This window comes from Phlebotomus papatasi, chromosome 2 (genome assembly GCF_024763615.1).
Source record: "Phlebotomus papatasi isolate M1 chromosome 2, Ppap_2.1, whole genome shotgun sequence".
Classification (NCBI taxonomy): Eukaryota; Metazoa; Arthropoda; class Insecta; order Diptera; family Psychodidae; genus Phlebotomus; species Phlebotomus papatasi.
In genome coordinates, this window is record NC_077223.1 from 78,802,222 (window position 1) to 78,816,574 (window position 14,353).

The following is a 14,353-nucleotide window of genomic DNA, read 5'->3' on the forward strand; positions in this document are numbered from 1 at the left end:
AAATAATGTTTTTAAATTAATGTTTTTAAGAGTTAACTGTTTCCGGAACGCAGCATATGCTGCAAGCCAATTTCACCATTTTTTAATCAAAAATATCTAAGCTCAGGAATTAATAGAAGTCCTACAAAAAATATCTTACATTTGGACATCCTTATAGTTTGTAATCATCCACAAGAATCTGATTTATATTATTTTTAAATAATTAAAAAACATTGTTTTTCACAGAACATTCATATGCTGCTTTGGGTACTCAGAGTCCTAAAAGAGACGAAAGAGTTAAGCTGGTTATACATTAGACATAATTTATTGAAATATTTCTTTTCAATGTCAAATATTGACAAGGATTGCCTCCACATTGCAAAGATCTATTGACATAAATGTTTCAATATTGAAGAAAATTGTCCAGTGTGTAGGCAAATATTCAAATCTTGTTTCAATATGGAACACTTTATTCAATATTTTATTTCATTATTTTGAATGGCTACAAACTTGGCCAAATCATTCCAATAAAAAATTTCAAAGTCACATTGAAATAAAATTTCAAAGAAATTCTAAATATCAAATTAATTTGATATTTCCTTCAATATTTTTTAATGATCAGGAATCTTCGTCCTTCAGGACATCACAGAACTGCTGGATTTTCCTTGTTCATGAATGAAAACACATCCAAGATCAAAATCCAAGTCAAGACATATCTCTCCTACATCCTCCAGAAAATCCCAGATTCTTGGAATTTGGTTATATATTTTGTTCAATCTCCTCAAGAACCCAACTTGGTCAGCACTAATCACCTGCTTCCTCCAGAAAATCTCAGAACTTCTGGGATTTTCTTGAATATTATGCCCAAAACACTTCAGATACATTCTGTGGTCAGTGGATTCCTGGAGCTTCCTCCAGAAATCCCAGATCTTCTGGGATTTTCTTGTTCATTATGCCCAAAGCACTTCAGATACATTCTGTGGTCAGAGGATTTCTCTAGCTTCCTCCAGAAATCCCAGATCTTCTGAGATCTTTTTGAATATTATGTCAAAAACCAGTCAGATACATTCTGTGGTCAGAGGATCCCTGGAGCTTCCTCCAGGAAATCCCAGATCTTCTGGGATTTTCTTGTATAATATGTCAAAAACACTTCAGATTGGAAACAAAATCCAAATAGAATTAATAACTTGAATTCGCACAGACTTTTAGAATCATGCTTCGTATCATAGAGTAAGAGAGTTTACCATCGCGAGCAAAAGAACTGGATGGCCACAACCACAAGCCTTCGTTCCCTCTGTAGGATTCCAATTCGTATCATAAAATTATACTTATATGAAGTGCTTTGGGCATAATGAACAAGAATATCCCAGAAGATCTGGGATTTACTGGAGGAAGCTCCAGGAATCCTCTGACCACAGAAAGTATCTGAAGTGCTTTGGACATAATGAACAAGAAAATCCCAGAAGATCTGGGATATCTGGAGGAAGCTAGAGAAATCTTCTGACCAACTTGGTTATTTTTGGGTGTTCTTGACAAAATACGGACGAAATCCCAAAAGATCTGTGAATCCCTGACTTGACTGGTGTTTTTTTTAATATTGAAGTTTTAATATTGAAGTCAATTTGTTCAGTGTGTAGGCAATTATTGAAATATTGGTTTCAATATTCACTTCAATATTGAAGTTACTTTCAATGTCACTTTGAAATGCTATTATTTCAATAATTTGTCTAACATGTAGACAGCTTTAAGCCTTTCTGCCCTGGACAGACTCACAACTAAAGCCGGGACGGCTTTGTGGGAAACTGATGAGAATGTAGTCTAGTCTAACTCTATTCAAACTCAGATATGGAAAAAATAGAAAAAAAAACATCTAAAATCCTTTTTGACTAAATATGAACTATATATTTTAATCTTTTTTATGTATAAACACGGAGAATCAGTTGAGCTCAGCCAGTCCTGGACGAACAAATCTGGGATTTATTCCTGACTTTCGAGGTGGATTTGTCCGGAAGCTTCCTGCCAAAATACTTTTATCCGGACGCGTAGCATTCACATTGGTTACTGTGATTTCCGATGTCAAAAAGTCATCCAGGCTCTTTTCAGTCACATGTCCATGATCCTTGAGAAATTTATAAACCCTCTGAGCATCGCTTAAGAGCTCCTTGTTGTCGTTCTGGCGAATAATCTCTAGGATTTGATCAAGAACTTCCTGGCAAATTGACTGCTTCGTCCCAGCTGCTGTAACTTCCACCTCAATCAGACCCTTGAGATTCACAAGAGCCTCCTCGAAGCGATTCACCTTGGCCATGGCTAGGATCTTGATATTCCTCACTGTCATATACGAATGCTGCCGGATACTGCTGACAATCTCAAGAGCAACAGCTGGATTGTTCTGCTTAAGAGCCAGTCCAGCAGCAAGGGTAGAGGCCCTCCTCATGGGCTCCTTTCCTGCCCGCGTCAGCCGACTCCACAGTTCGACAGCGTAATTCAGGGCATCCGGAGTATTAATTTTGTAGCAAGCTGCCATCACCAGAACCACCAAATGCCGCTGATCCTTTAAACTCTCATTCTTGCACTCACTGAACAGATTCAGAACATCTTGGTACTTTCCTTTCTCGTACAGCATGTCAAACATAATCTGATACGACGCCACCTGGTCGAAGAATCCCTGAAAATCTGGATTCCTGTACAATTCCAATGGCACATCAACATTCCCCATGCAATAAAACATCCTCATCAGAACCGGCCCAAAAACATAGTTCCCAAAGCGCACTTCCTTGTTCTGCTTGTTGAACTTCACCAGCATCTTTCGCACCAGATCCACATCTTCGGGAGTGTTCTTGGCCAGATGAATCATATTCTTGAGATCTTCAGTGAAAATCATATTGCTGGAAGATTCGCTGGAAAATTCCTCCATTTTCCCACGGAATCTGTCAGTCATGTTGGAAAACTGTGACTGAATCTTTCCTTGTACATTCCTGAATCCATCGACGCCCAGAGTATTCTCAGCATACAGTGTCCGGCAGTGCAAAAGCGTCGCAGGGGGCAGATCTGAAAAGCACCCGGCAACTGAAGCAAAAACAAATTTCTCAGTGTAATTTGCTTACCTTTTAGTATTCTGCTGGTGAATATAAACTGCTGAGGAACATGTCTGGTAAGATCTCTCACTGTTTTTAACATTTTCACTATGTGCCTGGGAAAAATTACACAATTTTCATGGATTTTCTCGTGTTTTGGTGTTAAGTATAACCTCACTTATTACTTGACGAATCCCGTATTTTTCGTGAAGAAATTTTCGTTCAGTTAACCCGGCTAACCTTAAGGCTAACCCGGCTAATCACAATCTCATTCTAAATACCAATATTAATATGGATGGAGTATTATAGCAATCGTTTATAGTTTAGCTAAAATTAGAAATTAACTCTTTCGTCTTTTTTGGGACTCTGAATACCCAAAGCAGCATATGAATATTCAGAAAAACAATGTTTTTTAATTATTCAGAACTGATAAAAATCCGATTCTTCTGGATGATTACAAACTACAGTAGACTCTCTCAAATTCGGGCATATGGGACCGAAATGTCAGCTGAATCAGAAAGAAATTCGGTCGACAAACTTTTTGAAATGCAACGATTTTTTATTCATGTGCATTATAGATAATTGAGTTTACACACTCATATATAACGTAAATTGCATGAAAATCCCTCAATAATGCAAAATCACATCAAAACTAAGACAAACCATGCCAAATTTGAGCATATTTGATTCATTTGATAATCACAAATCAAACTTGAAAAATGACAACAAACTTTTTTCAAATTTAACCGCTGCCCGAAGTAAAAAGTAGCCCGATCTTAAAAGAGCCGAATTTGCGAGAGTCTACTGTATAAGGATGTCCAAATGTAAGATATTTTTTGTAGCACCTCAATTAATTCCTGAGCTTAGGTATTTTTGATTAAAAAATGGTGAAATTGGCTTGAAGCATATGCTGCGGTCCAGAAAGAGTTAATGATGCTGTTCACCAATTAAAATTGTTAAACCAATTTAAAAAAAAAAAAAAACCTTGTGAAGTTTTTGTTTAATAAATGAAGTATACACTCTTAAATTCGGCCATATGGGGCCGAAATGTCAGCCGAATTAGACGGAAATTCGGACGACAAACTTTTTGAAATGCAACGATTTTTTATTCATGTGCATATAGATATTGAGTTTACACACTCATATATAACGTAAATTGCATGAAAATCCCTCAATCATGCAAAATCACATCAAAACTAAGACAAGCCATGCCAAATTTGAGCATATTTGATTCATTTGATAATCATAATCAAACTTGAAAAATGACAACAAACTTTTTTCAAATGTAACCGCTGCCCGAATTAAAAAGTAGCCCGATCTTAAAAGAGCCGAATTTGCGAGAGTCTACTGTAATAGCATAGAATTATCTAATTATGCCTTTTTAATATTTTTCTTTTAAATTTTTATACTAATTCTACAAAAAGAGTCTTGTATTATATTTTCAAGACGTTGAACAAATTCAAAAAATCTATCCGGATAACGAAGCGGGCGGATATCTGTCATATTGTGTCCCAAGCATTCGAATTACAAAGCGAACACTGTATTTTTAAAGGAATAAAATTTCAATCTTAAATACAATAATTTCTGATTTATTTAAAATGTTTTTGGGACTGTAAAATTTTTCAAGTTACGGAAGAACATTTCATAGTACATTGAATGAACATAAAAATTTCGTTATGAAAAAAATGAAAATATCTTTTTTTTTCAAGGTTAGGTCATACATAACCTCAAATTCTGGAATAATAACCTCTTGGCAAAAAATGTACTTATCTTGTCCGTCAAAATACATAATCAATCGTTAGAAACTATAATAATTTTTACTTGAGATTTTAGTTTTTCAATAAACAGCATTTAGTTTAGAGGTTATACCTTACATAACCCTAAAATTTCCAAATGACTTTCTGCAGAGGATAACCCCAAATAGGACTCAGAGGGTGATCATCGAAAATACTTAGGGTAAATTAAGCTAATTCCAAACCTGTTGCAAATGGAAACTTTTCACTACTCCAAATGGAAACATCATTTTTTTCCATGATAAATACAGTATTAAATTTTTATTTATATATTTTCTATACCTCAGTTTCATTATTTAGTTAATTTTGCTCCGAATAAAGCGAAAATCCATTCATATTCACAAATTTTAATTTGTTAATTTCTTAGAAAAATAAAAAGTGTATCTTTTCAACCATCGAATTCTTCTTCGATCGACCATGTTTTCCAATGAAAAACACAATAAGGTGATTGTTCTTTATTCTTTTTTTTTTACATTTATGTAATTTTTATGGCAAAATTACGTGAAATTAAGTATTAATCTTTATTGTTAACGGTACGTCCTTTCCAAATGAAATAATTAGGCATTTCGTAAATAAAGGGTTTTTTTTCTGAAGTGTCTGCAAATGCATCAATAGGAAATTTGGCACACTACCCCTAACATTCTAGAAGAGTCAAGAAGCAAATTTATGTAATTCTCTTCAGAAAAAATATGAACTTAATGTGTTGAATCTTCTGTCAAAGTTAAAGCAACTGGAAATGGATTTGAATTAGGACATTTACCCAAAATTTGCCAGTAAAGGAGTAGGCTAAGGAAATTTATTGAATTATTGTTAAATATTCTCGAGGATCAACCTGAGTCTATTTGGTCCCTAATAAAGCGAACGATGAACGACCACCCTAAGTTCCCAAAATAAAAGACTGCTTTAGTTTTTCTCTCTCTTTCTTTCTCCATTACTTATTACAAAGGATTATAAATTTCACGATGAGTACAGGAGTTTAATTCTTAACTAATCCGCTATTTTTTTTGTTTTTTTTTGTTTTGAATGTCTGAAGAAATGACAGAAATGCTAATGTATAAAAATTAAATGTTTGAGATTTAAAGTTCACTCTTCTTGGTGTTGCCACTTCGATCGAATCCACTGAGCTCATCTGTGGCATGTTTAGCAATGTACTTGACGAAATCATCCAATTCCCGGCCACCCTCGTACTTAACTGGCTTGGATTTGTTATCCTTGGGCACCCAGAACAACGTCGGAAAACCACGAACTTCAAACTGAGGCGGAACATCATTTGCTGTCGCATCCATCTTCACAATTTGCACACCAGATTCACCCTTCAGCTTCTCTCCCAACTCATCATAGACCGGAGCCAATTTCTTGCAATGTCCACACCTGCAAATTAATCTCTTCATTAGTCCCTCGGATTCTCCCTTCCTCGGAAAATCCCCTTCTACTCACCATGGTGCATAGAATTCCACCAAAACATCCTTATCTGCATTTGTGACCAATTCCTTGAAATTCTTCGCCACGGCAACCTTCACTGGTCCATCATTCTTCTCCGGAACAGCCTCGGACTTAATGTATGGCTCTAGACTTCCTGCCAGCAGATCTGTGGCAAATTTCTGGAGATTCTCCACCGAAAACTCATCCTTCATGATGAATTTCTGGTTATCAGCATCACGAGCCAGTATCAGGGGCTTATCGCCAACATAATCGTACCCATACTCATTGAGCTCATGCTGGAATTCATCCTTGGCACTGATGGCAAAGGTGAGCTTATCCTTGAACTCCTTGGCCACCTTGAGGACACGATTGCGCCAGTAGTTGGTGCCCTTGGCATTCTTCACGTAATCCACATTGTAGTAGGCCACGACCAGAGGATTGTGGAATTCTGGAACGGCGTCACGTGTTCTGTGACCAGCCAAACCATGCCTAAAAATTCATCAAACCATATTCAGCTTTAATAAAATGCTAATTTTATTTTGAGGTAAATTATTATGAACCCTAACAAAAAGTGAGCTATAACCTTCGCCACATTGAGTCATCATTTTATTTTAGGTTTTTATTAGTTTCCAGTGAAAATGCTCTCCATAATCGACGGGAACGGATGAAAAACACTTTGCTGAATGCTTGCGAGTACGATTGATTCCGAGCTTAAATTGTTTTTTATGAATAAAATTGTATTGTCGCAAAGATTTTTCCCTTTATCTTTTTTTATCTATCGAATTATAAACCGATAGGGTAAATTAAGCTATAATTCAAAATCTGCTTTAAATGGAAATTTTTCGCTACTCCAAATGGAAACATCATTGTTTTCACGATAATTACAGTAGTAAATTATTATATTTATATATTTTCTACACCTCAGTTTCATTATTTAGTTAATTTTGCTGCAAATAAAGCGAAAATCCAATCATATTCACAAATTTTATTTGTTAATTTCTCAGAAAAATTAAAAGTTTACCTTTTCACCATCGAATTTTTCATCGATCGACCATGTTTTCCAATGACTGTTGTTTATTCGTTTTGTTTAATATTTATGTCATATTTCTGTATAATTTTAGTTAAATTAAGTGGTAATCTTTATTGTTAACGGTACGTGAAGTTTTCAAATGAAATAATTACCTATTTCGTGAACAAAAAGGGTTTTTCTGAAGTGTCTGCAAATGCTGCAATAGGAAACCCCGGAAATATGATTTTTTTTTGAGAGATTTTCTTATTGTTTTAGATGAGAAAGAAAGGGGAAAAGACAAACAATAAGAACAAATCCTGCACTCAAGAGCAACTCAACAGGGTTTTGGAAACCTTTCGTCACGGTTTCACTTACACTGTTTGTCTCCAATTAGAAACTTTCCCTTGTCTCCATTTGGATTAATTTGTTTCCAATAACAGTATTTTACACTTGCGTATTTTTCTTGTATTTAAGAAGTTTTCAAATTATATCTAAAGAATTGTCACTAAACAGTAACATTCTAGAAGAGTCAAGGAGCAAATTTATGTAATTCTCTTCAGAAAAAATATGAACTTAATGTATTGAATCTTCTTTCAAAGTTAAAGCGTCTGGAAATGGTTTTGAATTAAGACATTTACCCTACTTTAATCGTATTTAGTTAAACAGAAGCATTTGAATCTGAGCTTTTGTAGAAGTGATTTAGCAAAGATAAAATAAAAATAAGAAGTTAAATAAATGTCCACCGCCGCCTTAGAAATTTATGCAGAACCTCCGAAGGAAAACAGTGGATTAAGTAGTCTTTAAACTAGAGGTTTAGCCCAGTTCCAGCTTGGTTTGCGTAATTCTATTTGAAAGTTAAATTACATTTCCATCATTTTCCTCAGCCATTTCTTGACTTAAGTGGTACATCTGTTAAGAATCTAAGTCTAAATCATAATGTCTGCTGAAACTGTAATAAGCTATTAAAGACTTCAGACCCTTCAGACCTAATATTGAGCAATGTGGCCTAATTTATTAAGGTTCAATTTTTGACAAAATTTTGATCAAAAACTGTAAATTAGGGCAGAATCACATTGACAGTAAAATGTTCACCGTATTTCGTTAATTTACGCATTTGCAATTCTTACGCAAATTTTCAATTACCGTATTATCTTATCTCACACTCGATGGCACTAGATAAAAATAATATAAGAACATTAATAAGAAAATGCGATAAACGGTTTGTCATTTACCGTTTACCGGTTCTCAAACGGTTTAAGCCGATTTGTAAACCACTCGAAAGATCCCACAAAATAATTTTAAGAGTAATAAAATTGATTTTTGGACAAAAATTACTTATCGGTTTATAACCGGTTCACAATTGATTTGAACCGATTTATAAATCACTCAAAACATTGCCCAAAATAACTTAGGACTATTATAATTGAATTTCGAATAAAAATCAGTTATCGTTTATGAACTGGTTCATTTCAAGTTCAAAACTGATCGGAACCGGTTCAGTTTTGTCGGAAATTCTAAGACCTTTCCAACAAGCCCAACATGACACTATTGGCTTGATAAATGCGCTCTCTAGAGCTTTTTTTTAACCTTTGACCTTGAAAACCCGTTATTAAACTAAGAAAAAAACTGTAAAGTTGAAACAACTCTATCTCCGGGTTGAATTAACTCGTCGGATATCGATGTAATTATTACTCTTTTTCGATGTAAAATTTCATCTCGACTGATTGTATGAAGTATATGCTTAAATGTTTTCGTTTTAAGAATATACATACTTCAGTCAAGAAGATTTTCGTGTGACAAAGGTCATAATGGAACATCAATTAGAAAGATGCCTAAAAATGTTTCATGAAGACATGTGCAGTGGATCACATGTGATATCTCAGAAGTCTCAGAACATGGGGAACTCGAGATCAAGAAAAAATTATTAAAGGAAATGATAACTAAAAAAATTATAAAAATGTAAAATAAGGGAATAATACCAGCGATCGGCAGTGTTCCTCGGATCGTCAGGTTATTATCATATTGTTGCACTAATTCAAATGAATTTTTAAAAATTATAGGCTACTTTTTACCATTTAATTCTCACAAGAATGTAATGCATTAGCTCAGATTTAATTTGTAAAATCAATTTTTCGTAAGACACCTGATTAAATTCGTGACGATCCGAGGTACAAGGTACAGTTGTAATTACACCTATTTTTTTTTATTAAGTTATTATAAAAATGTAAAATTCAAATGCACAGATAGAGTTAAATGGATCACTAATATACCGATTAGCATACACAAAAATACCAAATAGTATTTTGTGGCTTATATTTTCAACTAAATATCGGGCATGTCTCTTAACATTCCGATCCGGGGTGCTTTTCCCTTATATCCCTTGTGCTATTTGAGAAAGAGTTATTTTAACTCTTAAAACGAGTTATTTTCACTCTTATAAAAAGTTATTTTTTCTCTTAAAAAGATTTATTAAATAGCACTTTTAAATAAATAAAAATGTTATAATCGTAGTAAATGTGATTTTTGTGTAGACCGTCTTGAGACGATCTTACCTGATAGAAGGTTAATGGCACCGGCATATCTTTTAGATCAGGATAATTTCATGAAGTCGAAATTCGCATTCCTTTCTTTCTCACTAGTTTTGCATAATGTCTATCTCATTCTCTCGCACTCTTCTTCTTCTCTTAAACATCACTCCAAATTCAATTTAGCTCAATCGAATTTGTCATGAGAAAGAATGAGATAGTCATATGCAAAACATGTGAGAAAGAAAGGGTTTCGAATTTCGACTTCATGAAATTTTCCTGATCAAAAAGGTGTGCCGGAGCCATAAGTAAATCATTTCTGCAGTTTATGACGGTCAAAAGTCAAAAAGTTTTTTTTTTTGCAAATTTGGGCTTGATTTGACGAAATCGGATCTCAGAAATTCGCAATTTCGATCCAAAAAATTTGTTTAATTTTTTTCTTTTTCTTCTTTTCTTTTTAAATTATATTACGTGATTTAAATAAATATTCAGTAGGTTAGCAAATATTTGTTCAGAGTGTTTGCTTACTCTCTTACATTTTTTGTGTATTCAAGAGCTTGGCATTTGTTTAAATAAACTTAGACCAAAAAGAAATTTGACTGAATGTTGTACACAATATTTATTTACATAATCAAGTCAGACGATTTGTCTCTGGTGTCTACATTAGAAGCAATTTTCGTCAAAAATTGCTTTAAAAAAAAAATCTGACGTTTCTGTCTGGATAGGGGAAATTTTCTTTAAAAATGCACTCTTTAAAGAAATTGCTCCTAGTGTGTAGAGGCCGGCCTCTACGTCTACACATTGGGAACAATTTTCGTCAAAAATTGCATTTTTGACAGAATTTTGACGTTTCTACCTACAACAGTGCAGACGATTTCCTTCAAAAGAGCAATTTTTGACAAAAAACTGCTTAAGATTTGTACATTTTTAGAGATTGCAGACAACTAATTATTAAGTAAATAAGTCAGAGGTGTGCAAGAACCGTTTGAAACCGAATAAACGTCAAAATAAGATTGTTCAGGTAGTGTTTTAAGTGTAGGAGAATCATGTGAAGTGAAGAATCGCGAAATTAATGACAAACTTTCATGATAAAATTTTTAGTCTTTTCTATTTTTTATTTATTATGGCGTTGCACACCTTTTCAATTGAGTGAATTTCAACCGATTGAAATTTTACCTTTTACTCTTTCGAAGTAAAATAAGATATATGTGTCTCTTTCTGTCAAATGAAAATTGAGATTGAAATTTAAATTCCAATATCAAGTTTAAATTTCATTTGACAGAAAGAGACACCTATGTCTGATTTCACTTTGAAAGAGTAATGGCGCTGGCACACCTTTTCAATTGAGTGAAATTCAATCGTTAGAAATTTTACCTCTTACTCTTTCAAACTGAAATCAGATATAGTTGTCTCTTTCTGCCAAATGAAATTTAAAATTAAAATTGAAAATGACATTGAAATTTAATATCCATTTGACAGAAAGAGATAGCTATATCTGATTTTAGTTTGAAAGAGTAAGAGAGGTAAAATTTCAATCGTTTGAAATTCACTCAATTGAAAAGGTGTGCCAGCACCATTAGGACAGGATTTTTTGAAGTTTTATGGCGCTGGCACATCTTTTCAATTTAGTAAAATTCAATCGATTGAAATTTTACCTCTCTTACTCTTACAAACAGATATAGCTATCTCTTTCTGTCAAATGGAAATTGAAATTTCAATGTCATTTTCAATTTCAATTTTAATGGCGCTGGCACACCTTTTCAATTGAATGAAATTCAATCGATTGAAATTTTACCTCTTACTCTTTCAAGCTTAAAATCAGATATTGTTGTCTCTTTTTGTCCAACGAAAATTGAAAATGAAATTGAAATTTCAATTTTCATTTGGCAGAAAGAGACAGCCACATCTAAATTTAAGTTTGAAAGAGTAAGAGGTAGAATTTCAATCGATTGAATTTCACTCAATTGAAAAGGTGTGCCAGCGCCATAAATTTCATTTGGCAGAAAGAGACAACTATATCTGATTTCAGTTTGAAAGAGTAAGAGGTAAAATTTCTAATGGTGCTGGCACACCTTTTCAATTGAGTGAAATTCAATCGATTGAAATTTTACGTCTTACTCTTTCAAACTGAAATCAGCTATACCTGTACCTTTCTGTCAAATGAGAATTGAAATTGAAGTTTTAAACGAAATTAAAATTCTAATTTTCATTTGACAGAAAGAGACAAATATATCTTACTTCAGTTTAAAAGAGCAAGAAGTAAAATTTCAATCGATTGAATTTCACTCAATTGAAAAGATGTGCCAGCGCCATTATTAATTACTTTAAAATATTACATTTTTAATCTTGTTTTTCCAAATCTAAAAGAACGTAAATATTTTTAAAGTAATTAAAGCTGTATTAATTACTTTAAATATGTTAAAAATGGCTTAATTTTGCAATAAATCGAAAGTTAATCTGGCTTATTTATTTTCCAGTTCATGCAAAGTACGTGGATTCACCGTTAGTGGCGCTATAAGACTCTCATTTCTGTTTCGTGGCAAAAGTACTTCTCACATGCAGCATATGCATCATGCAATATTAAACCCGATGCATATGCTTTATATTACCCAAAAATGCCCCAAAAATTACCATCAATAAAATGGATAATTGAATTGTTGTGAAAAGTATTTTGACAAATAATTTCAACGATAATAGCCCAAATATTCTTTTGATTGATGAGCAGTGCTATGGACAACACCGAGTCGTCCATTAAAAAATAATTTCCCATCCACTTCTTTTTTATTCATTGTAGTAATAATTGAATTTCTATCGACCTTTTCAGACGTAATAAAATTAATAAGAGCACTTTTTGATATAAATTACTTAGCCGAAGCTTTTGGATTACTTGGCACTGAAGACACGGAAAGATAATTGTTATCAGAAATGTGCGCAATGTCAAGAAATATCTGTCTGGAAGAGTATTCCTAATCCACGTAGAAGAGCTTTTTCTTTGAATAAGTTGGACGGAAAGTGGAACAAGATCCCAGGGACATTTAGAGACAAAGATGGAAAAAAATGTACTTACAGGTTCTTCCGGACGAATTGTGTGAGTTCCCCAACATCGCTGCCGTCGAATTTGAGGTAGTTCTCTTCGAATTTATTGTGGAGATTTGAGGCCCTGAACAGGAGGATGGCATCGGATTCGCCGTACTTCTCGAGAACTGGAGCAGCACTGGAGTGTCCAAAGCGAAGTTTCTCGCGCATCTTGTCGGCGTACTTGAGGAAGACACCCTTGAGATCAGTTTCCTTCTTAAACAGACCCACCACGGCTGCCTCAGGTACAGCCAGGAAATTATCAAGAGCCTCCAGGGTCAGGAGATCCCTTGAAGCTGGTCCCACTTGAGCACGCATATATTTGACAATTCCGGCAGCTTCCCGGGGTCCATTGTACTCCTGCGACACCTCACCATTGCGGAAGATCTTGAGGGTAGGATATCCGGACACGGAGAACTTCCCACAGGTCTCCTTGCCGGCTTCTGTACAGTCAATCTTTGCCAGGGCAATTGGTGGGTCATCTCCTCTCAGCAATTCAGCAGCCTTAGCGTACTCTGGTTTCAGTCTCTTGCAGTGGCCACACCTGTAAATCATTCCCTGATTAGTTCTCTATGCTTTCCGACTACCTGAGAAGTCCTTTGTACTCACCATGGAGCATAAAACATGACTAATGTTGTCTCAACTTCAGCCACTCTTGTGGAAAAATCATCATCCGATAATTCCAGGACATCCTGTTCGCCGGCCAGGGCCGTGCCCATGAAAATGGCCAGCGACACCACAGCTATCTGTTTCAAGCACAACATTTCACAAATCACAGAGATTTTTCCTGGTTTTTCGCGTGAAAACTTTCCGAGACAAAATTCGTTTGATGGACGTGGCCGGCGATTCGTGGTCTTCTGTGATTGGCTGGAGAGGTTTTTCGAGATTTATAGCAACCTCGTGAGCATGGTGGCGCTGCATGTCAATAGGCCTTTTTTGAAAAGGCGCTTTACTAGCGGAATTTTTCTCATGGATTTTCAACGATTTTTCTAAATTCTCTTTTTCTTAATAATTTTTTTCAATAAAAACAGTCTAAACTTGGAAATATATTTAAGCGGAAATTATTACAGTTGACTAGATTAAAAAGAATGCTTCGAAAATGCAGGAAATATTGCTAAAATCTCTTCGTTTCTGGATGACCAACACATTTATAAATCCCAGCTAAAAATCGCAATAAAAAGCCAGTGATAAACCTAAATCAGCTTATAGAGCTGCGATTCCTTCGTTGCAAATTCGGATTGTGTTGTGGCAAACTTGAACGATATTTCGTCAGTTAAATCAGCATTTCTCGTAACTTCATTTTTGCGATTTTGAGATATATACATATTTGGAATCAGCGTAATTTTGTTTATTAAACGCACTTGTGAAAAAGAAACTTTTATAAGCCCAATAAAAATTATTTTAAACAAAAATTATCGTAAGTGCCCTTAATTAAGAAAAATTTATCAGAATTTGTCGTAACTTCCATTTTTG

General features: G+C 34.5%; 2 protein-coding genes across 2 annotated transcripts; both read right to left on the minus strand.

Annotated features, from left to right (window-relative positions):
• Window positions 1–1,855: 1,855 nt before the first annotated feature.
• LOC129804558 (pentatricopeptide repeat-containing protein 2, mitochondrial-like) lies at window positions 1,856–3,268 on the minus strand. Its single transcript, XM_055851951.1, has 2 exons — window positions 3,087–3,268; window positions 1,856–3,030 (listed from the first exon to the last, which is right to left on the minus strand). The coding sequence occupies exons 1-2, from the start codon at window positions 3,157–3,159 to the stop codon at window positions 1,916–1,918; spliced, it is 1,188 nt and encodes a 395-aa protein (XP_055707926.1). The 5' UTR covers window positions 3,160–3,268; the 3' UTR covers window positions 1,856–1,915.
• A 2,483-nt stretch (window positions 3,269–5,751) lies between these two features.
• On the minus strand, window positions 5,752–13,818 carry LOC129804559 (protein disulfide-isomerase A3). The gene is made up of 4 exons (XM_055851952.1): window positions 13,490–13,818; window positions 12,873–13,424; window positions 6,287–6,760; window positions 5,752–6,220 (listed from the first exon to the last, which is right to left on the minus strand). Exons 1-4 carry the CDS (start codon window positions 13,642–13,644, stop codon window positions 5,926–5,928), a joined length of 1,476 nt encoding a protein of 491 aa, XP_055707927.1. The 5' UTR covers window positions 13,645–13,818; the 3' UTR covers window positions 5,752–5,925.
• Window positions 13,819–14,353: the final 535 nt, after the last annotated feature.